The sequence below is a fragment of the Monodon monoceros genome, unplaced genomic scaffold (assembly GCF_005190385.1).
Source record: "Monodon monoceros isolate NGI ecotype Baffin Bay Population unplaced genomic scaffold, NGI_Narwhal_1 Super_Scaffold_16, whole genome shotgun sequence".
NCBI lineage: Eukaryota > Metazoa > Chordata > Mammalia > Artiodactyla > Monodontidae > Monodon > Monodon monoceros.
In genome coordinates, this window is record NW_021703772.1 from 108,478,781 (window position 1) to 108,502,347 (window position 23,567).

The 23,567-nt window shown below is 39.7% G+C and overlaps 1 protein-coding gene across 3 annotated transcripts in view; it reads left to right on the top strand.

The window, feature by feature from the left end:
* The window catches only part of UGGT1 (UDP-glucose glycoprotein glucosyltransferase 1), a 108,713-nt gene that overhangs the window by 80,730 nt on the left and 4,416 nt on the right, over nucleotides 1-23,567 (top strand). For all 3 annotated transcript variants that reach the window (XM_029224766.1, XM_029224765.1, XM_029224767.1), the window contains 14 exons: nucleotides 288-390; nucleotides 1,454-1,533; nucleotides 2,940-3,129; nucleotides 7,537-7,695; nucleotides 8,245-8,330; nucleotides 10,069-10,153; nucleotides 11,286-11,374; nucleotides 11,907-12,011; nucleotides 13,230-13,314; nucleotides 14,333-14,515; nucleotides 15,618-15,778; nucleotides 16,829-16,943; nucleotides 21,251-21,367; nucleotides 21,814-21,982. In XM_029224766.1, coding sequence (XP_029080599.1) covers nucleotides 288-390; nucleotides 1,454-1,533; nucleotides 2,940-3,129; nucleotides 7,537-7,695; nucleotides 8,245-8,330; nucleotides 10,069-10,153; nucleotides 11,286-11,374; nucleotides 11,907-12,011; nucleotides 13,230-13,314; nucleotides 14,333-14,515; nucleotides 15,618-15,778; nucleotides 16,829-16,943; nucleotides 21,251-21,367; nucleotides 21,814-21,982 — 1,727 coding nt within the window. The remainder of the gene's footprint in view (nucleotides 1-287; nucleotides 391-1,453; nucleotides 1,534-2,939; nucleotides 3,130-7,536; nucleotides 7,696-8,244; nucleotides 8,331-10,068; nucleotides 10,154-11,285; nucleotides 11,375-11,906; nucleotides 12,012-13,229; nucleotides 13,315-14,332; nucleotides 14,516-15,617; nucleotides 15,779-16,828; nucleotides 16,944-21,250; nucleotides 21,368-21,813; nucleotides 21,983-23,567) is intronic.

Consider the following 23,567-nt stretch of genomic DNA (forward strand, 5'->3'; position numbering starts at 1 on the left):
TTTCTTCTCTCCTCATAACCTTTTTGCCAAGAAATAAAAATTGGCATAATGTAACTGTCAAAAACAAACATCAGAAGCTTTTAGAGGGTTTTTAAACTTTGTGGCAGACCTAATCACGTAGTTGACCACCATGTAACCTTATTGTTTTAGATCTAGAGTTTTTTGAAATGTTAAGGGGGCTGATTGGTTGTGTTGGATGTGTCGTCTCCCCACCCCATCCCCCCCAAAGAAATCAACTGTTTCCTCTTTGCCTCCAGATTAATGTTTTATCTTTTTGATCTCTGTAGTGCAATTAAACTGAGGCCAAAGGAAGGGGAGACGTACTTTGATGTCGTGGCCGTCGTTGACCCTGTCACCAGAGAAGCGCAGAGACTTGCCCCGTTGCTTTTGGTAGGGACAACTGCAGAGGCAGTTCCCGTCATCTGTGTCACATCGTATTTACCGGAAGTGGTCCCATACCCTGAGATTCTCTGCGAGCATCGTTTTCCCTTAGTTATCTTTAAAGGGCATTGGAAAGTGCCCCAGGGCATCTTGGGCAGAGCAGATGTTTTCATAAAGATTAGTAATGGCTCTGAAAACAATTTAATAACCTCTGAAAGTAGGTACAAGTTTGGTTGATTACTTCATGTAACTAAGAAAAAAAATTTATCTTTATTCAGAGCAAAATGTCTTTGAATTAAATTTCTTTTTGCCATACTTTATATTGGCGAAGAGTAAAAAGGTAAAAGCATTCTGCTTTATCATTTTCCTTTCTTATAGCTAGCATTTTTTTTTGTAATGTGTCTTTTTCTTTTGGGCTGCGTCGCATGGCTTGTGGGATCTTAGTTCCCCGACCAGAAATTGCACCCGGGCCCTCGGCAATAATGAAAGCACCAAGTCCTAACCACTGGACCACCAGGGAATTCCCTGCAGAATGTCTTTTAGATATGTTATAAGATATTGCAACTTAAAAAATTTTTAAAGAACTCTGCCAAAAATATAGTTGCCTCAATTTTTTTTTGAGTTGTGTTTTTTTTAAGTTTTATTGAAGTATATAATCACTTAACCTTTTTTGTGGGTATTTGTATGTGTTTTTTCCTATGATAGTCTGTAAGCTGCACTGATGAACCTTTAAACTCTTCCTTATGTAGACAGCTCTATCCATTGCCTGTCTTGCTTCCCCACATATGTGGGGGGCAGTTATTTGCAATGACCTATTTCCCATGTTTTTGTCCGCGTGATATGTATGTGTGATTTAGATTGCGCACTAGGGCTGTGATTTCTAGGGATTTATCCAGTGCAGACTTTATAACATTTATTATCTTTGTATTTTTGCTTGAGATATTAAGAAATGTTCTCTCTCCTAACTTAGTGTCGATACATTTCTGAAGAGACAGTGTAAATATTGTATCTCAAATGTCAGTCACTTTGTAGGGAAAATCTTTATGTTTTGTCATCTGGTTTGCTCTTTTAGGTTTTAACTCAGCTGATCAACATGAATCTAAGAGTATTTATGAACTGCCAATCTAAACTTTCCGACATGCCTTTAAAAAGGTAAAACAAAGTGGTTAAGAAATCAACCCCTGGAAAAAATCACACTCAGTCTGAAAGCTGAAATTGAATGTCAAGGATCAAAATGGGTTTATATATGGACCTCATATTTGAAAAAAATCACTTATTTTGAAGTTCAGTTTTCCTCAATTTCTAAGAACTAATCAAAAGTTCTAAGAACTTAGTGTGAGCGTGGGAGCATTTAAAGGTGGAATTAGGGACTTCCCTGGTGGCGCAGTGGTTAAGAATCTGCCTGCCAACGCAGGGGTCACGGGTTCGAGCCCTGGTCCGGGAATATCCCACATGCCCCGGAGCAGCTAAGCCTGTGCTCTAGAGCCCGTGAGCCACAACTACTGAGCCCACATGCCTAGAGCCCGTGCTCCGCAACAAGAGAAGCCACCGCAATGAGAAGCCTGAGCACCGCAAGGAAGAGCAGCCCCCCGCTCGTCGCAACTAGAGAAAGCCCGCGCGCAGCAACGAAGACCCAACGCAGACAAAAATTTAAAAAAAAAAAAAAAAGTGGAATTAACCCAGACCACTTGCACCTGTGGTTTGCTTTCTTTCCTTTTTTTTTGTTTTGGTTGGAATTACATAATTCTCTAAAAACATTTGAATCAATGTAGCTATTAAATTTACGTTAAAATGTGCTGTGGTGTAGAAAGACACTTGTCTATATACTTCTTCTTCTTAGAAGAGCAGTCATTTCTAAGTTGGAATGTATGTGGTTCATTTGCATGTATCTTGAAAGGAAGGCAGGCTTATCTGCATACTCTCTGAGCTTTGGAATAATGGTCATTTGTGAAACAGGTCACCTGGAAAGCAGTCAGTAGTAATAGTGTAGCACATCTGGGGACTGTGGTAAATTGCCACCTTGCGAATGCGCTGGCTTCTATAGGTTAGATTCTGAGTGAATTGAAGCCGTGTTTGAAAGTGACGGAAGGGTTCCAGCTTTCACCATTATCCTCGGATAAGAGCAATGTTTAAATGATTGCATACAGTGTTTTCAGGGCGCGCCCGAGAACTCAGCCACCATTTAGGACTTTGTTTTTGAGAGAGAGGAAAGTGAGTTTCTTTCGCCAAGGGGAGGCAAGCACTCAGGGGAGGCAAGTGCTCAGGACATGCTTGTGACTCCAGCAGCGGCTGCCTCCATCCCCCCATCCCCCAACAGGGCAGGAAGGAAGGACCTCCCCTCCCAGCCCCACCTCCCCTGCTCTCCTCTCCCGTCTGCAACAACCACAGGATGTACGTTTAGGTCAAGAGGTAGTTTTGGAAACGCTTTTTTCAGTCTGGAAGGAAGCGCTTCCAAATCCAATTTGTCTTAAGCCAGTTGTTTACCTGTGTGGATACGTATAAACTCAAGGACTGTGGTTGCATTGAAAAAAAATTCACATCTTTCTTTTCCATTTCAGCTTTTACCGTTATGTCTTGGAAGCAGAGATTTCTTTTACTTCGGACAATAGCTTTGCTAAGGGTCCAATAGCAAAATTTTTGGATATGCCACAGTCTCCTCTGTTCACTCTGAACTTGAACACACCTGAGAGTTGGATGGTAGAGTCTGTCAGAACGCCATATGACCTTGATAACATTTACTTAGAAGAGGTAAGAATTATCTTTGCTTCCCAGTGTCTAACCACTACTGTAAAACCTGTTGAAGATGTAGTGGTGGTAGTCTCTGACTGAACAGACTGGATCACAGTCTAGGTGGGCTTCTGAGACAGTGGTGTTCAGGTATAATTGTATTTTTATAAATAACAGCCTAATAGATCTAATTCACATACCATAAAATTCACCCTTGTAAAGTGTACAGTTCAGTAGTTATAGTATATTTACAGAGTTGTGCAGCCATCACCACTGTCTAATTTTAGAATATTTTCATCACCCCTAAAAAAAACTCCATACCCATAAGTAATCACTCCCCATTCCCCTTGCCCCTGGCAACCACTAATCTACTTTCCTTCTCTATGGATTTGCCTGTTCTATTACATTTACGTAAATAGAGTCATATATTTTGTGACTGGCTTCTTTCACGTAAATTATTTTCAAGGTTCATTCGTGTTTTGGCATGTATTAGTACTTCACTCCTTTTTATTGCCAGATAGTATTCCATTGTATGGATACACCACATTTTATTATTTATTTATTTATATGTCACTGATAAACATTTGGGTTGTTTCTGCTTTTTTACTAGTATGAATAATGCTGTTATGAGCATATGTGAACAAGTTTTTGTGGATATGCTTTTATTTCTCTTGGGTATATACTTAGGAGTGGGATTGCTGGATCATATGGTAATTTTATGTTTAACTTTTTGAGGGATTACCAAGCTGTTTTCCAAAGTGACTGCATCATTTTTCATTCCTGTCCTAATGACAAATGATGTTGAATAGTTTTTCATGTGTTTATTGGCCATTTGTATATCTTCTTTGGAGAAATGTCTATTCAAATCCTTTGCCTATTTTTAAAAATTGGCTTGTCTTTTTTTTTTTTTTTGCGGTACGTGGGCCTCTCACCACTGTGGCCTCTCCCGCTGCGGAGCACAGGCTCCGGACGCGCAGGCTTAGCAGTCATGGCCCATGGGCCGGCATGCGGGATCCTCCTGGACCGGGGCACGAACCTGCGTCCCCTGCATCGGCAGGCGGACTCCCAACCACTGCACCACCAGGGAAGCCCTGGCTTGTCTTTTAATTGTTGAATTGTAAGAGTTCCTTATATATTCTGGTTACAAGTCTCTTGTCAGATACATGCTTTACAAATATCTTCTCCCATTTTACAGGTTGTCTTTTCAGTTTTTTGATGGCGTCCTTTGAAGCACAAACGTTTCTAATCTTCATGAAGTCTAATTTACCTATTTTTTGTTGCTTGTGCTTTCAGAGTTACATCTAAGAACCTGTTGCTTAATCCCAGGTCACAAGGATTTACTCCAGTGTTTTCTTCTAGGTCTTTCACAGTTTAAAACTCTTACATTTTACTTCTTAGATTCATTTTGAGTTAGTCTTTGTATATGGTGTGAGGCAGAGTTCCAGCTTTATTCTTTGCATGTAGATATCCAGTTGCCCCAGCACCATTTGTTTTAAAAACCTATTCTTTCCCCCATTGAATGGTCTTTACATCTTTTTCAGAAATCAGTTAACCCTAAATGTGAAGGTTTAATTCTGGGCTCTGAATTTTATTCCATTGGTCTCTGTGTCTGTCCTTAGGCCAGTACCACACTGTCTTATTTACTGTAGCTTTGTAGTAAGTTTTGAAATTAGGAAGTGTGAGTTTTCCAGTTGTGTTCTTCTTTTTCAAGATAGTTTTGGCTATTCTGGGTTCTTTGCATTTTGGAATCAGCTTGTTAATATCTGCAGAAGAGGCTGCTGGGATTTCAATAGGGATTGCATTAAATCCCTAGATGAATTTGGAAAGATTGCCATCTTAACAATATTAAGTGTTCTGAACCATGAAAATGGGATGTCTTTCCATTTATATAGGTCTTTAATTTCTTTGAACAATATTTTGTAGTTCTTAGTATACAAGCCTGTATAAGATCATGTCATCTGCAAATAGAGTTTTACTTTTTCTTTACAATCTGGATGCCTTTTATATACTTTTCTTGCCTGATTGGAAAAAAAATTTTTTAATTAATTATTTTATTTATTTTTATTATTATTATTATTTTTTTGTGGTATGCGGGCCTCTCACTGTTGTGGCCTCTCTCGCCGCGGAGCACAGGCTCCGGACGCGCAGGCTCAGCGGCCATGGCTCACGGGCCCAGACGCTCCGCAGCATGTGGGATCTTCCCGGACCGGGGCACGAACCTGTGTCCCCTGCATCAGCAGGTGGACCCTCAACCACTGCGTCACCAGGGAAGCCCTGCAAAATTTTTAAATTACTGATTCAATCCCTTGTTGTAGGTCTGTTTAGATTTTCTATTTTGTCTTGAGTCAGTTTTCAAAGTTTGTGTCTCTTAGGAATTTATCCATTCTATCTAGGTTATCTAATTTTTTGGCATGTAGTTATTCATAGCATTTTCTTATAGTCTTTTTTATTGAATAGTGATGTTTCCTTTATCCTTGCTGATTTCAGTAAGTTGGCTCTTCTCTCTTTTTTTCCCTGGTCAGTCTAGCTAAAAGTTTGTCCATTTGTTGATATTTGTGAAGAACCAGCCATTGGTTTCATTGGTTTTTCTTTATTGTTTTTCTGTTCTCTGTTTCATTTATTTCCATATAACTGTATTTGAAGTCTCTAAGGTAAGTGGTCCTTTTTCCCTAATCCATTTTCAAAGATAGTGCAATTTCATTTCACTGATGTCTCTTCCCAGCCCTCACTCTACACCTAGCTTAGAGTATATTAACAAAGGAATTAAAAGACAAGGTCTTTACTTCCAGGGAGCTTACGGTGCCTCAGAGCCTCCTTCCTTTTTAACAACATTTGTCTCTGTGTCTGCCTTAAATATCTCTTATTACAATTGAAGCCTGTTTTCTGGTTCTGTCTTCTTGGGAATTGGGAGACTGGAAACTTGAAGATAGTTACCAAAGGAATTAGCAGCCCTCTTATCATGAGGTTGAATAATTCTAGTTTCTTTAAGTAGAAACCCTTAGGTACTAAGTTGGTGGCAGGGAGAGAGAGAGAAAGAGAGTGTGTGTGCACGTGCGTGTGTATGTGTACATACGCACACACCATATTTTTAACAAATAGGGAGCCCTGGAGGAACCAACTCTTGTTGAAGAGACCACACAAAGCACTAAAGAACAGTGCACAGAAGTATAGATCAGATGCAAAGCAGGTTTCTTCCGGGGCCTTCCCTGGTGGTCCAGTGGTTAAGACTCCGTGCTCCCAATGCAGGGGGCCCGGGTTCGATCCTTGGTCAGGGAACTAGATCCTGCATGCCGCAACTAAAAAAAAAAAAAAGATCCTGCCTGCTGCAACTGAAGTTACCACACGCCGCAACGAAGATCTTGCATGCTGCAACTAAGACCAGGTGCAGCCAAATAAATAAATAGATATTTTTTTAAAAAAACCCAAAACAAAAACAAAGTAGGTTTTTTCCGTATCTCCCAGAGTTTTTGCTCCTCTTTCTTAGGCTTCCTCCAGTTTCTCTGCACTCCATTGAAAATGCGGAGCCTGAGACTCGTGAGCATGTGGAGCGTTGCAGTAACATGTTAAGCTCCAAGTAGCTCACTGTTAGGGTTAGGTAGGGTCATAAAACCAAGCCTGAGCTAGCCTGGGGTAGAAACTCTTCAATTAGCTAAAGCCAAGCTGCCCTAAGACTTTGTAGTTGTATCCTATTTTCTGCAAGAAATTAGCAATAATTTAGGCAGTCGGTGCAGGACGTGAATGGTTTTATGCCATTATGGAGCCATTAAATTCATCTTGGACGTTTGCATTTAGAATAGCAATATTTTCAGCTATATTCCAAAGGCCAAGATGAATTTGCATTGCTCTCTGATGTTTTTCTGATCTTTCTCATTGTTTCTCTCTCTTCTCATATGAGCTAATCCTTGTAGGATTGTTTTATCTATCTTCTCCATTATTTGCTTTTAGATCTGTTCATTCATTTGGCAGTTTTACCTTACATGCTTTTTTCCCAGTACTCCTCTTGTAGATTAGCATCTTATCCTCTCTGTACTTTTGGAATAATCTCCTTATTGTTTTTTTCTGTGTCCTTTTTCCTGGCTCTCCTTCCAACCCATCGTAGTTTCTAAAATTGTGTACTCTTGTTAACTACCAGCACAATCAAGATGCAGAGCATGTCCATCACTCCAAAAGGTTCTGTCATGCCCCTTTGCAGGTAACCCCTCCTCCTCCCCCTGGCCCCGGGCAACAGCTGATCTGCTTTTTATCCCTATAGTTTTGCCTCTTACTGAATTTTTTATAAATGTGATCATGTGGTATGTTGCCCTTTATGGCTGGTTTCATTCACTTTGCATAATGCATTTCAGATTCATCCATGTTGTTGCATGTATCAGTACTTGGTTTCTTTTTATTGCTGAGTGGTCTTCAAGTGATTTAATTTTGATATTGCAGGTGGACAGCGTAGTGGCTGCTGAGTATGAGCTGGAGTACCTGTTACTGGAAGGTCACTGCTATGACATCACCACCGGCCAGCCCCCGCGGGGACTGCAGTTTACCTTAGGAACTTCAGCCCAGCCAGTCATCGTGGACACTATTGTTATGGCTAATCTGGTAAACAATCAGTACCTCCGGTGGTGATACTCAGTCATGTTAATTTGGGCACTGCGATTTATGATAGAGCAATTAGCATTCTGAACATGAGGGAGATTAAAATTCATGATGGACTGAATTTTTCTTTTTAAGACAACTTTCTTTTTCTTTTTAAGACAACTTAAAAAAACTTTTTCTTTTAAGACAACTTAAAAGAAAACATGCTAGAATATTCTACTCTAACCAGATTGGCTCCTGAAAACGTATTGCTTATGAGCCGACAGCGTTCTTCCCTTCTTTCTCTTTTTTCCTTTTGAGATTTGAAGCTTATTCACACATCATGTGTTGCTTCTTCACTGAAGTACGGCTAAAGGGCAGGCTTCTTGGCTTGACGGGCCAGTATTTTGCTAGTGTTTCTAATATGTAGATTTTAAGAGTTGCATTCGTTTGTTAACCATCTTATTTAAAATAAAGGGGACTGATATTTCAGAAAAAGAAATAACTGTCCCTCAGAAACAGCATTTTGATGTTTTTAAGAGCACTAAAATTTGTCTTGTCTTCTTGTCCTAGGGCTATTTTCAGTTAAAAGCCAACCCAGGAGCTTGGATTCTCAGACTAAGGAAGGGACGTTCTGAAGACATTTATAGAATCTACAGGTAGGATTAAATGATGCAGGTACATTTTTTTTAGAACATTCTGCAATGAGAATCAGCTTGAATTGAATACTACACTGGCAATTACCCAGGCAATAAGAATTTAATTTGCAGTTGTATGTGTGATGAAACGGTGCTTTTCTAGGAAATTAAATGTGGGAGACTTGTCAGGGTGTAATTGGATAACAAGCAGTGTAAATACTAACAATATATATAGTCAAGTTTGACTCTTCGGTCATTCTTTCGTGCTAACAGTATCCCAGGATGAAATCATTCTGTCACTGTGATGAAAACCGTAGGCAGATGAGAAAGTGAGTCATTTCAAGAAAGGAGAAAAGAAATGAAGAACAGTCAGACTTTTCAACCCTGGATAGTATATTTCTCTACCCTGAGTGAGTTGCAGATTGACAAGACATGTAAGCTTTGGCCATGGAACCTTGGTGCGAGCACTTGTCTTTCCAGGTCTGAGGTGGTACAGAAGGTACTCCCAGAGCATCGTCGGTAGCCTGCTTTTTGCTTTAAGATTTGCTACAAGTGACTCTTAGTTTAAAAAAATTATACTGCCTTTTAAAAAGGTGTGATCTAAATTCTGCTTAACACAATTTAAATTAGTATTAAGCTATGTGAGAAGACTTCATGCCAATTCATTTTGGGAATGATTTCCATTAGAGTTTATTTGAAAACATGCTCCTGTTGTGTCTTCATTGTAGCTTCACAGTCTTTACTGACCCACATGAAAGCTTTGTGGATTTCTGCACATTTCTTACCAAGAAAGTAGAAGATTTTTGTATTATAGTAAAATCTTCATTGTACATAGTAGGGTTTTCGCCTATTAATGTTTTCCCCAAAAGCTTATGTGTTGTCTTTCTAAACTCCGTCCCTGCTGTGTGCCCTTTTCCTGGCCAGGCCCCCTACGGTGGCCAGCACCTCACAGTCAGGGGCTCTCTTCCTCCTTTGCTTCCCAGGCTCTGGAATGTTTCATGCTCCCTGTCAGGATCTCACCTTTGCCTGAGAACTTTGCTCTCTGCTGGATGACAGTGAATCCAGTGAATTCTTGTTCTATCGTGGCTTTCTGTAGTTATCACCTTAAAATTTGGTGACTGGTAATTTTAGGCATTACAGTTGATTAGTAGGGAAATACTGTTTTCAGTTTTTCCTCCTCTGCCCTGTCTGCTTGCAGACAGAGCTCGTTAGAGTTCTTCCTCCAGAGGATGGGTGCCAGATTGAGTGCAGGGCCTAGGCTTGGCTGTGTGCCTCCAGGAAGGACAGAGTAGAAGCGTTTACAGAACTCTGAAGTAGAGCCATGTCTTGCTACTTCCCCATTACAGAGCAGTAGTGATGCGTTTCCGGCGACGGTGCGGGGGCCCAGGCCCCCAGGCGCTCCTTTATCGAAGGGCGCCGTGCTTGGCTCAGACCTCGTGAACACAGACAGTGGTTCCGTGCTCACGATGTGCTTGCCAGCACCGGGAGCCTCTCACTCTATGGAAGGTCATTCGAAGAGGGACTCAAGAAGGACGTTTGGGCTGTGACCGACTGGCACACTCAACACGTAAGGATAGAGATTTTGACAAGTGCTTCTGCGTAGCTTGAAGGGGTTTCCTGCAGATTGTGAGAAAATAGTTTGTTCAGAAATCACATAAAGACGATGGACAGATATGGGGGGTTGATATCAGACCATTTACTGCATTTTGAGGCCTGTGGTTTGTGACATCCATCTTCCTTCCTTCCTTCCTTTTCTAAGTCACGACGGTACAGATTCTCCACCTGATGCCGCTGAAGTTGTTGTTGTCCTCAGCAACTTCAAAAGCAAAATCATTAAAGTGAAGGTGAGTTTGGTATATTAAGGCAGCCACTCTATTAAAGTTAGTGAAAGTAACAGTAACTTGGTATTTAGTAACTGTTATGTAAAAATACGTATCTTGAAACCAGCCCCAAACTATGTGAGGTGATGGAATGTGTTAACTCCAGAAATTGTGCTGTTATTATATATTCACAATATATACCTATACCAAGTCATCACGTTGTATACCTTAAATTTACAAGTGTTACTTGTTCATTACATCTCAGTAAAGCTGAAGGAAAAAGAAAGAAACCAGCCCAAGACTTTAATTCACCTTTGGAATTTTACTGTAGCGTTTATAGGAATGCGCTTGAAATGCAAAATGTCTTTTTTAAATATGAGTTTGTGGCTTTCTTCACCTGAGAGATTGCACCTTTTGGGTTATCTCAGTGAGCAGTACAAGTCTCGTTTTACATCAGATGTTTTCATAGATACTGCTTTGCTTGTACAGCCACAGTTCACATTATTATTCATGGTTTTATTCTCAGAAGACTGGAAAGAATGCCAATGAGAATTTCAACACCAGTAATAAATGGTAGCATTATTTAATTTCTTTTCACTTCTGCTTTCTGTTCTCAGAATTTTGAAGTTCCTAGTGCCTTTAATTCAAGTAAAAGGTATTATGGGATAAATAATCATTATACACAGTAAAATTGAAAGCAGACGGCACACGGTTGAGCAGAAAAATCCCTGTGCTGTCGAGAAGATTCGACCCCTGTCTGTACTAGTCAGCCCTGGTACAAGGCTGTCACATGAGATGACTCCTTCCTGACAGTTAGAGCTCGTGTGTGCTGCCCTCTTTCCCTAGAACTAGCGGTTAGCTTGCTGAATTGTGCTTCTGATTTTACTCAGACCATAAGGTTCTCTGCCCGTTTTTCAAACCGAAAACAGTTATTGTCTAATTAAAAGAGGTTGCTATCTCCTCACTCAAGATTTTCGTGTGATATGATGAGCACAGTTTGTTGAATACGTCTGGACTCGGGGCGGATTGTACCTGCTGGCGGGATCATTCCCTCCCTAGTGCTGACAGTGTTCACAGTGTGTGTCTGGTGAAGATCATCTAATGCCTATTAGACCCAGTAGGGGGAATCAGATCCATCACGTGTGACTGATTGCAGGTTCAGAAGAAGGCAGACATGGTGAATGAAGACTTGCTGAGCGACGGAACTAATGAGAATGAATCTGGATTTTGGGACTCCTTCAAATGGTAAACGGGCATCATAAAGAAATGATGTTTTTAAGGAAAAACTGATATATAAGCACCATCCCTCCCTTCTCTTGAGTATAATAATCCTGTTTGGGCTTTTCAGATTCTGCTCTGTGCAATCTTGCACTTGTACTTAGAGTAGATGAGTGTTTCCCACTGATTAACTGAAAGAGGTTATCGTCCCCTCATGGTGGGGTTACTTCTGTGCCCTAGTTCTTGACTGCTGTTGGATTTTGTCTGCTATTTGGAGAGCTGAGTGGTAATTGCTCAGTTAACCTTCCATTGTATGTCTTGCATTCTGTGAACTAGCCTGTGTCCAGTCTTCTCCTGAAGCTACACGAGGCCCTGTGGGCAGCCTCCCTCTCGTTGGGCAGCCATCCCCACCTCTCGTCCTGTGGGCTGCTTTTGCGGGCCTTGCGCTCTCGGGAAGGAACAGGGATGGGGAAGCACCGTCTCCTTCCCTCTCCCCTTAAAGGGCAGTGTGTCTGTACCAGTGTTTCAAGTGTTCTTGTTTTTACCTTTCTTGTTATAGGGGCTTTACAGGAGGACAGAAGACTGAGGAAGTGAAACAAGAGAAAGATGACATAATTAATATTTTCTCTGTCGCATCTGGTCATCTCTATGAAAGATTTCTTCGGTTAGTCATGTTGGTTATTTCAGAATGTGTGCATGAATTTGTTACAGGATTCTTATTTAGGGAGTACGTGTTTTATGGGATTCTGCCTGTTATACTTCTGTGTATTTGACACACTCTAAGGATTGTGACTAGATTACCATATATAATTGTATTTGTTTTGATCCAGCCAGCCTCATGAAGGGGAGCTAAACGCATCTGTGTACCTATTACAAGGCTATAAACATATTTCAGTATCACTGTGCACACATCATAAGGAGTGGTGTTTAATTGTCCACCAAGCATCGCTTAAACCGGAAATTAGGAGGTTAACATAGAGAATAGAGGTGGAATAGGGCCATGGACCTGCCTTCTGAAGATTCATAGGATGTTAGAGCCAGGAGGGATCTTAATTCCGTTTTATAGCCAGGCTGAGATTCAGAGGGTGGAAGGATTTGCCTGAGGTCACACAGCCAGAGTGGAGGAGAGGCACAGGCTTGGGCTGGTTGACACAGCGGTCGCCAGGGGGAAGGCCCTCAGGGCGTCTTGTTGTCAGTGGTCAGGAAGGCCTTTGCCTGAGAGTAACTTTCCTAATGCCAGGGTTCTTTTTCCTTGTAATTTTCCACTACAAATCTAGCCAAGATGTCATTTTACTCATGTTTAGCCCTCATATTCCCAAGAAATAATATCTGACCTAGAATAGTAATGTCAGATGTCAGTAACAACTGAATTTAATTAAATTCCTCGACTCAAAATTTGCTTTTGTTTGTTTCCAAAGTAGGGAATCCTGAAGCTGTAACCACTTGCCGTCCCCTTACCTCGCCCCGCTCTCCTCCCTGGCAGGCCCCGTCCAGGCCGTGGGGGGCAGTGCCATGACGCAGAGCCACCGGGCTTTTCCAGCTTCTTTTTAGGGTGATGTCGTCAGCCTCCAGGATACATTTGTACCCTAACTAACGTGTCAGTTCATGAAGCAGTTTATTTAAAGCTGTAACGTAATTAAAACATGTGCCTCTATCAGTTCGGTATATTACTATAGGTAATAAGTATTCCTTCTTTCCCATCCAGTGATAACACTGTAAAGATGAATAAGGGCAGTTTTCCATTGTCTCTCTTTGCCTAATTGAGCCACCAGTTAGCTCTGCCACAAAGAACACTGAGTGGTCTCTTGATGGACTCTCCTTGGTTTTGTTGAGATTGAAAAGATTTGGACAATTGTTGTTATTATTTGCTTTTGTTTGACAGCATAATGATGCTATCAGTACTGAAGAATACCAAGACTCCTGTGAAATTCTGGTTCTTGAAGAATTACTTGTCCCCCACGTTTAAGGTTTGTTTCTCAGGCTTCGAAAAGGAAAACATTCCTAGTAAGGACATACGTACAGTGTGATATACTTTTTGCTACTTCTACGTTATGTGTATGATTTAAAAATTTTCCTTGTATTTGGTTACCCTGATTCACCCGCATAATTCAATGTTGATTATTCTTCCAGACTGGTCTGTTTGGGGGGAATAGTTGTTATAAAACTGAACACAAAATTATGACTTATTTGAAGCTTGGATAACATAGGAGGAGAGTCTGTATCTTTTGTTTTCATGGAGTAACATTCCTCCTCTGAGCGTGCATGTCCTTGTTTAATTAGAAAGCACAGTACAGGTTTCCAGTGAGAAGGATGGTTAGTTCTGTCGTGAACAACTACCCAGTGATCTGTGGAAGTAAAGGATCATCTGTGCAAAACAAAAACACGCTTGGAAAGTTTTCCGCTTTATATCAGTTAGTATTTGTCATCTAAATTGATTTATTTGCATCTTTGTTGTTGTTCTTCTTCAAGCAGCTTTTAATGTACTCAGTAATATCTCTCCGAGAGAAGTGATTCACTTCTGGTCCCCTGAAAGTACTTACATGTAGAATCTGAAAGACTTAATGGCAGCAACCTTGTTCAGAGTACTTGGGTTTGCTGTGTCATTCCCCGGGCTAGACCTAGTGGTGAGAAAGGCTTAAAATCAAGCTCAAAAAAATGTTTTACCGAAATCAAGTTTCGACAGATAAAGTCCATTTCCCTTAAACACACAGACACACAGACACACATACACAAATTAATTATCTAAAAGCCTTCACTTAAAGATTTCTGTCATCTCATGTGGTGATTAGAAGCCATAAAAAATGGGGATTTGACAAAAGTTTATATGTATTCTTTTATGTAGTCACGAGTGAGTCAGGGTCACATTTCTTCGTTAGACCACTGATATGGTAAATGTGTTTTACTTGTGCCATAATCGTGCTTGGTTGACTTACTTGTTTTTCTTAATCAAAGTAAATGATTGTTGTTCCCTGTATCTCAAAATAGGAGTTTATACCTTACATGGCAAACAAATACAATTTTCAGTATGAGCTTGTTCAGTACAAATGGCCCCGGTGGCTTCATCAGCAGACTGAGAAACAGCGCATCATCTGGGGTTACAAGATCCTCTTCCTGGATGTGCTCTTCCCGCTGGTTGTTGACAAGTTCCTGTTTGTGGATGCCGATCAGGTAAGCTCTTAGCGACTGCGCTTCAGCAGTTTGTATTAAAGGCATTGGACTTCCTTTCCTTTTTTAAATGATTTTATCTTTCCAATTATGGAAAAATACATGCTTAGTTTACATTATTTAGAGTATATGGAAATGTATCACCCAGATGTGATCACTTTTAAAATTTGTATTCGACATATCTCCTTTTCATCTTTGTTCCTATTGCCTCTTTTACACAGTGGTCATTGCATTGCGTATGCAGTTTTGTATCTTAAATTTAGTTCATTTAACATACAAACTAACAATTGGAAAATTCATCAGTTTAGCACAGTGCTTGCCATCATCTCCAATTATTTGCTCAAAAGCTAGAAGTTATTGACAAGGGTAAGCGAGAGGAAGTGCAAGTAGGTGGCCTTGATAATGTGGAACTCTTCAGAAGGTCATCCTGCTGTCAAGATTTGACTTAATTAAAAGGAACACACTTAATTTTAGAAAATTAAGATTTCTAATTTTAGAAATTTTAGAGCATACAAACTCAAAAAGTGTAAATGTACTTCTACCCTACAGCCTTTCTCCTTATCCTGAGCTGGCTGAAACCTGAGTTCCTCATCTGAATGGAAGTGATGTAATGTGTGCAAGTCATTTGGACAAAGCTTCATCCAGCTCTTGGGAATTCTGCCCCCTCTGGCTCACTTATATCGCAACTGGCTCAACCTGAAGCACGCTTTCCTAGTTCTAATATAATCACACTTAATCCTTGCTGAGCACTTACTGTGTGCCAGGCGTCATTCCCCGTTAGTTCATGTAATCCTCCCAACAACCCTGTGAGATCTCCATTTTAGATGAGGAAACTGAGTCACAGAGAGGCTGTGCAATGTATCAATTATTAATTTTGTTTTATTTCTGCTTTTTTTTTTTTGAATGCTTGGAAATACTCTGTGCCAAGCACCAGGCTCAGCGTCTTGACATGCTAGTGAGGGCGGTCAGCCTAATCAGTGGAGGAAGCGAGGCTCGAGCCGGGTCTCCTGCCTGTGCCGCTGAGCCCTGAGCTCCCCGCCGTATCTCCTGGACCCTGCTGTCTGCATGGTTGTTTAACAGATGACTGTGATCCTCTCTTCTTCAGATTGTGCGAACAGATTTGAAAGAGCTGCGAGATTTCAGTTTGGACGGTGCTCCCTATGGTTACACTCCTTTCTGTGACAGCCGCAGGGAGATGGACGGCTACAGGTTCTGGAAGTCAGGCTACTGGGCCAGTCACTTATCCGGGCGGAAGTATCATATCAGGTGCCGAAGAAGGAGTGCTTCTAATGCTGTTGTTTGATGTTCTTTATAAGTAATTTTGTATGTTTAAAGTTGTGAATAGGTAATACATTAATGTGGTTCAGAAATAAAAATTATAAACAATACACAGTGAAAAGAAACCTTCCCCATTCTGTCTCCCTTCTTCCCAGTTCCCACTCCCACAAGAGATAAAATCCTCTATTAATTTACTGTGTGTCCTTCCAGACTTTCTTAATTCTTAGGTAAACAACTGTGACTTCTTTTTTACACAAAATATATACTATCCTATTTATAGTTTTGTGCCTTGCTTTTTTTACTTGATGTCTCTAGTAGACTTTATATCCACATGTGGAGAGAGACCTTTTTCCTTTTTACATCAGCATATTATTCCAGTATATATATTATTTATGGTCACCCTATGACGTACAATGTTGTAGTGAATAATTAAATACATAATTGTGTATATTTCAAGTATATCTGTAGGACACATTCCTAGAACTCCTAGGTTAAACAGTGAATGTATCTGTTGGGCATTTGTTGCTTTTCTACATTATCTTCTCTGGGCAGAGTGTGATTTGGAGAGTAGGGGGATATGTAGGAAGCAGCATGTGTAGAGATAAATGTTGGGGTGTGGTGATTTCAGTATTGTACTTTATGTTCTTGGTCCAAAAGAACTGTAACATTTGGGTGTTTTTTCTTCTCCTATAACATTTAAGACATCATCAGGATATCTTCAACTAATGGTTATCAGTCTTTATTACCAAATCTGCTGACATTTGCTAGGAATCTTTTGTCAGAGATGATTTCCTTTGGAAGGCAGTTACTTAAAGAACAGTGACAAAGTGAGCTTGTGGTACCAGAATATGGATTTTGTAATAACTTCCTTAGCCATCTTTGAAGTAGCACAGACTGACTCTGAGCTCCACTGTAGACCTCAGCTTACCTTTTCAAAGAGAAGCCAGAATGTTTGCCTAGTGATCTGTTCCATTAATCAGTGTGGTTACTTTTCCTGCGATAATCCATGGTTATAACAAATGGATTTTCTCTGTCCAGTGCATTGTATGTCGTGGATCTGAAGAAGTTTAGGAAAATAGCTGCTGGTGACAGACTCAGGGGACAGTACCAAGGTCTGAGTCAGGATCCTAACAGCCTTTCAAATCTTGATCAAGTAAGTGGCCATTTTTTTGGTTAACCGTTTCAGTGATGGGTATACAATGTTGTGTCGGAAAATGAAGTGTAGTATTTGCTTCTCACTTCTCTGTTGGGACAGTGTTTTATGTCTTCATGGAAAGGAATTTGTGTGTGTGTGTGTGTGTGTGTGTGTGTGTGTGACATTTTTATCTGTCCTCAAGAGAGGACATAATGGTGAAAAATGTCATGGGCCTGAGGTTGGTTTGGGGAGGGAGATAGAAGGAGGACACTGCCACTCAGAACCATTACCTTATCTTTTCGTTTTGTACCCAGCTAATCTGATCAATTTGTTTCTCTGCCTACTAGGGTCAGTGTATTTCTCTTCTTTAGGAACTAACTAGCTCAGGATTCACAGCATAGAATATAGTATGATAATTTCCCATATCAGCAACCATGGTGTTTTTTAAGAAGTTTGGATGAGTCACTGTTTATTAATGCTAAACATTTTTTAGAGGTGAGATTATAGCTTGCGTTTTAGATACATAGTTTCACATATTTTGTTTTGCTTAAGTCTGCCTTAAACGTTTTTAAGCATTTGTGATATATAGCACCCATAAAGAAAAGTGAGTGTACAAAACAAAAATTTATAAATATATACATATTCATATGCATCAGTGAATTACCACGAAGCACATGCCCATGTACTACCACCCAGTTTTAGAAATACAACATTACTAGCATCCCAGAAGCCACCCTCTTTAACGGAAGTATCCAGCATCCTGACTTTTGTGGTAATCACTCCATTGCTTTTCTGTATTGAATTACTACTTACACATGTATCCTTAAACACTATAGTTTTACCTGTTTTTTTCTGCCTGTCTCAGTGGGATTATACAAGATGTACTCTTTTGAGTCTAACTTCTTCTGCTTAATGTTATGTTAGTGAGATTCATCCGTATTGTTGTGTGAAGTGGTAGTATGTTTTGTTTATTGTACATTTGGGTTGTTTTCCATTTTTGTCTTCTACAAATAATGCTGCTGTGATCATCGTTTATGCACATGTCTTGGTTGATGCACATGTATACGTATTTTAATTGTGTGTACAACTACAAGTTGAATTGCTGGGTCATCAGATTGGTCCATCTTTATCTTTACTAGGTAATTCCAAACAGTTTTCCAAAGTAGTTCTGATTTATGCTCCCATCAGCAGTGTAAGAATTCCTGACGCTCTATGTAATTTTGAGTAATACTTATTGTTAATCTGTTAAATTGTTAGATGTGAGCTGGCAGCCCATGTGGCTTTCAGTTAGAGAGTTTAATCCCTTTACATGTAATGTAATTATTAGTGTGGTAGGATTTACATCGGCCAATTTCCTACTTGTTTTCTATATGTCTTTTGTGTTTCTCAGTTCCTCCATTACTGCCTTCATTAATAGATATTTTAATTCCCCTCTTGTTTCTTTCACTATGTACATGGAGATTTTCCAGGGTTTTTTTTTTTGTTCTAGCCCAGTTGCTCTAGTCTGAGAAAGTATTGTGTATGATCTCAGCCATTTGAAGTTTGTTGAGCTTTGCTCGTTGAGCTGACCCAGATATGATCAGTTTTGGTAAACATTTCAACTGGTTTCATATTCTGCAGATGTTAGGTGTAATGTTTTTCTACGTATGTCCATTAGGTGAGGTTTAGTGCTATGTTGTTGTGTGTGTTTTGTCTGTGTGTTTTTCTATTAGTTACTGAGAGAATTGTGCTAAAATCTCTTTCCATATTGTGAAATCTTTCTTGTCTTTGGTTTTGTCAAATTTTGCTTGATGTGCTTAGAGACTATCATTCAGTGCCTAAAAACTTAGAAGTCATATATATGTCTGACAAATTAACCTTTTATTATCTCTGTTAATGCTTTTTGGGCAGGGGCTTAAAGTGTGCTTCATCTAGTACTAGTGCAGCTACGCTGCTTTTCCTTTTAGTTAGTGTTACGTGGTATATTTTTTTATCCTTCTGTTCTCAATCATTCTTTTTTTGTGTGTGTGTGTGTGTGTGTGTGGTACGCGGGCCTCTCACTGTTGGGGCCTCTCCCGTTGTGGAGCACAGGCTCCGGACGTGCAGGCTCATCGGCCATGGCCCACGGGCCCAGCCGCTTCGCGGCATGTGGGATCCTCCCGGACTGGTGCACGAACCCGTGTCCCCTGCGTCAGCAGGCGGACTCTCAACCACTGCGCCACCAGGGAAGCCCCTCAGTCATTCTTTATCCTTATGTTTTAGTTTGTTTCTTATAAATAGCTTATATTGGTTTGTTTTTTCATGTGGTTGTGACAGTTATTTAATTTGAACATTAGTCCGTTTATAGTTAATGTAATCACCAACAAGTTTGGCTTCTCCATAGTCCTGCTTATTCCATATGTCCTGTATTTCTTTTTTCTCCTGTCAGTTTCTTTCAGATTGATTGAGGATTTTTCATAATTCCATTTTCCCTCTATTAAACTATACACTTAAAGTAATTTTTTACTGATTAGCCTAGAGATTACAGTATGCATTTCTGACTTTGCAAAGGCTAATGTTAATTAGTGTATTTTACTCATCTACCAGACAGTGCAAAAACATCAGAACAGTTCTTCTCAAATTTTAGCATATATAAAAAAATCACCTGAAGAACTTATTAAAGCCTTAAGCCCTGGGCCCCATCCCCCACAGGCTGACTCAGTAGGTATATGGTTGGGCCTTAGAATCTGCATTCCTAGCAAACTCTGTGCTGCCAGTCCACAGACTACATTTTGAGTGTCATTGTCTTAGAACTCATTAGTCCATTTATCCTTATCTCAACCTAAGTACTTTGTTGCCATGTATTTTAGATCTGTCTATATTTTAAACCCCAGAAGAAGTTATTCTTCTTGTTTAATACAGTCAGCATCTATTTAAATTTGAACTAACATAGTTACCCTTTGGGTTACTCTGCATTCTTCCCTGCATTTCTGGGCTTCCATATTGGATCATTTTCCTTCTGCCTGAAGATGGTCCTTTACTTAGTGTTCACTAGTAACAAATTCAGTTTTTGTTGTCCGAAAGTATCTGTATTTTACCTTGATTATCTTTTACTGTGGTAAAATTTACCATTTTAACTATTTTTAAATGTTCAGTGGGATTAAGTACATTTACAGTGGGCAGCTGTCCATCTCCAGAACTGTTTCATCATCCCAAACAGAAACTCTGTACCCATTAAACAGTTAACTCCCCTTTTCTCCTGCCCCCAGCCCCTGGTAACCTCTATTCTATTTTCTGTCAGTATGCATTTGCTTATTCCAGGTACTTTTGGAATCACACAATCTTTTTCCTTTTGTGTTTGTTTTATTTCACTTAGCATAATGTTTTCAAGATTCCTCCATGCTGTAGCATGTATCTAACTTTCCTTCCTGTTAAGATCAAATAATATTTCATTGTATGTATATACATTTTGTTTGGATATTCATCTGTTGATGGACATTTGGCTTATTTCCATCTTTTGACTTGTGAATAATGCCTCTGTGCACATCGGTGTACAAGTATCCGTTTGAGTCTCTGCTTTCAGTTCTTTTGTGTATATACCCAGAAGTGAAATTATCGGATCGTATTGGTTGTTTGTGTCTTTGGTCAATGGAACGTTTTATTGTGTCAAACGCACAAGTTTTCCTAAGAGAAAAGCTTCAAAGCATAGAGTACAGCTGGCTAGAAAACATGTGGGCTTCATCTACTTGGGATCAAGCCTCAGTAGACAAGGTGGATTCAGAGCTTCCTTAATTTAAGCAAACCCTTGAAGTACAAGAGCCACACTTGACGCTTAATTGGCTTTTAGAAGGCAGTACTGTTTTTCTTAGAATTGCCCTCATGGAGGGAATCTAGGTGCAGGCTGTTTGTGAGTTTTAAGCTAAAGTTTTTCAGATGCTTATTGTGGGTAGATGTTTTATGGATCCTCTAAACTTTGTGGTTTTTAAAAACACCGGAAATAAATATTTTAGTTTCTCTAAGGTTTTTGGTACGGACTCTTTTCTGTTTTAAAAATTTGTGACTGACATATGATATGTAATGAACAGCTAATTCGCTGTGCATTTATTTAAATTTCCCCTAGGACTTTATTTCTAAACATTTTCTTTTATATTTTATTGAAGTATAGTTGATTTACAATGTGGTGGTAATTTCTGCTGTAATGCAAAGTGATTCAGTTATACATACGTATATTTTTTCTTTTTCATATTCTTTTCCATTATTGTTTATCACAGGATATTGAATATAGTTCCCTCTGCTCTGCAGTAGGACCTTGTTGTTTATTACCCTAGAACTTTAGATTGTTGTGTTTTATATTCTCTTCCGAACAGGATTTGCCCAATAACATGATCCACCAGGTGCCAATTAAATCACTCCCTCAAGAATGGCTTTGGTGTGAAACATGGTGTGACGATGCCTCTAAGAAAAGGGCAAAAACAATTGATTTGGTAAGTTGTCGGTGGCTCTTTTCTGCATCTTAGTCCTGTCTGATGGATGACTAGATAATTTAGTCTTTCTCTTTAACTGTGTGGTTCAGGGACTGCAGAACTTCTTACAGCAACCTCAGCAGGAAGCCAAATCCTCCAGTGCGTGATGGGGTTGTTTTCACTACTTAGAATTGGTGAAGTTACCACTGATCTTCCAGATCACTCTGTGCCTTGTAATGTTACCAGTGTTTCTTTTCCTGCCTTCCAGTAGCGCTCCACAACTTCTTTGCGGAAGCTTTGTACGGCCCACTCACTACCACACTGCTTCTGCTAATATGGTTTGCTTCCTCAGTATTGTTCTCTTTGTCCAGTAAGGACCTGTAACCCAAGAACAGAAACACCTTTGAATTCTGTGTAACATACCCTTCCTTCAGCTCAGTTGAAGTGTGTTATTTTGGTTTTCACAGTGTAATAATCCAATGACCAAAGAGCCCAAGCTGGAGGCCGCTGTTCGAATTGTCCCAGAGTGGCAGGACTACGATCAGGAGATCAAACAGCTACAGACACGCTTTCAGGAGGAGAAGGAATCGGGAGCACTTCATAAAGACGCACCGGCACAAGAACCGAGCCGGGAAGGTACGTACAGCCTCTTGGCTTTAGGCAAGTACTTCTTGGCCTGTCTAATTTCTGTTTGTTGCAAAAGCAGAATAATGAATAAAAGGACTAGAAGAAACAGTTATTTAATCCTTCCATCCTGACATCTGCTAGTGTATATTGTTCACTTTCCTTATTCAGTTGGGTTCTAAACAGTGTTTATTAATGCAGTTGCTGCCCGTTTTTTCTTCTTTCTTTCTCTTTCTTTCTTTTTTTGAAGAAAGACTGGTTTCATTGTGATTATTGTTATTTAGGTTCATGAGTTTTGTGATACATAAGCCAAACCTGACATTATTTGGGGGATCTCTTGTCAGATTGCTAGTGAATGAACACATTTAGGATCAAGACAGAGAACGTATTGATTTGAAAAAAAGTGTTCTGAGGACTAAATCTTCATATAATGTTTTCCCTACTACATGTACATCTCGGATGGTAGCCAATCTAAAAAAATCATTAGAATACAAAAGTGACCTTTTGTAAACCCATTAGTAAGCTGGGCTCTGGATTTTAATGTATTCAGCTCAAAACGAATTCTCAAAAAGCAATTATAGAACATGGATCTTGAGTGATTCTGAAGACTATGGCATGATATTAAAATCACAGCTAAAAGGTTGGATATTCACCATAAAAAATAATTAAGTTCATGAGTAAAACCTCAAGGATTTCCATAGATAAATGGGCAAAGAATGTAGGCATACTGTTTAAATAAGAGGAAAACACAAATATAAATGAATTTGAGGAAGCAGTAATCAAATTAAAGGGGTCTATCATTAATACAAGCTACATAGAAAAAAGCGTACATATTGATAATGCCATTTGTTGGGGAGATGGTGATGAACCTGTCGTGGGTGAACCTTGCTGAAGCTTTGTGCACTAGAACAATCCTTGTTAGAAGGCAGTCAGTCGATCGTCAGGAGCCATTATAGTGCTTATATCCTCAGTAATTTCTCTCTCGAGAATTTACCTTGAAAGAAATAATTCAATGCAAGAAGAAAGTTATGTACATGGAGAAATTTATGTTATTATTACTTATAAACCAAAGGCATTAAAAAACAGTTTTAAACACCCAAAAATAGAAAATAGTAAGTGAGCTACACTGCTACATAGGAAAATGTTTATATGTTCCTAAGTGAAAAAAGAAGACTCCTGACTAAAAATATGTACATTTTTCCTAGAAGTAAATATTGTACTTGTGAAAACAATATTTAGATGGAGTTAGGGGTATGCAGGTAGTTTCCATGTTCTTAAAAATGTCTTTTTTACTTTGTTTTTGCTTTCAAAATATAACATAAACACACTAAACCAAAGCTTCTAAAAATTTAAAAAGAGAGATACAGCAGAGGTAGGGGCACAAATAATAGGTTTCGTACCAGAAAATGCCTAGGCTGTACTTTTTTTTTTTTTGGCTGTGTCGGGTCTTCGTTGCAACACTCGGGATCTTTCATTTCAGCCTGTGGGCTCTTAGTTGTGACGCGTAGGCTCCAGGGCGCATGGGCTCTGTAGTTGGCGGCACGCTGGCTCAGGCGCACGGGCTTAGTTGCCCCGTGGCGTGTGGGATCTTAGTTCC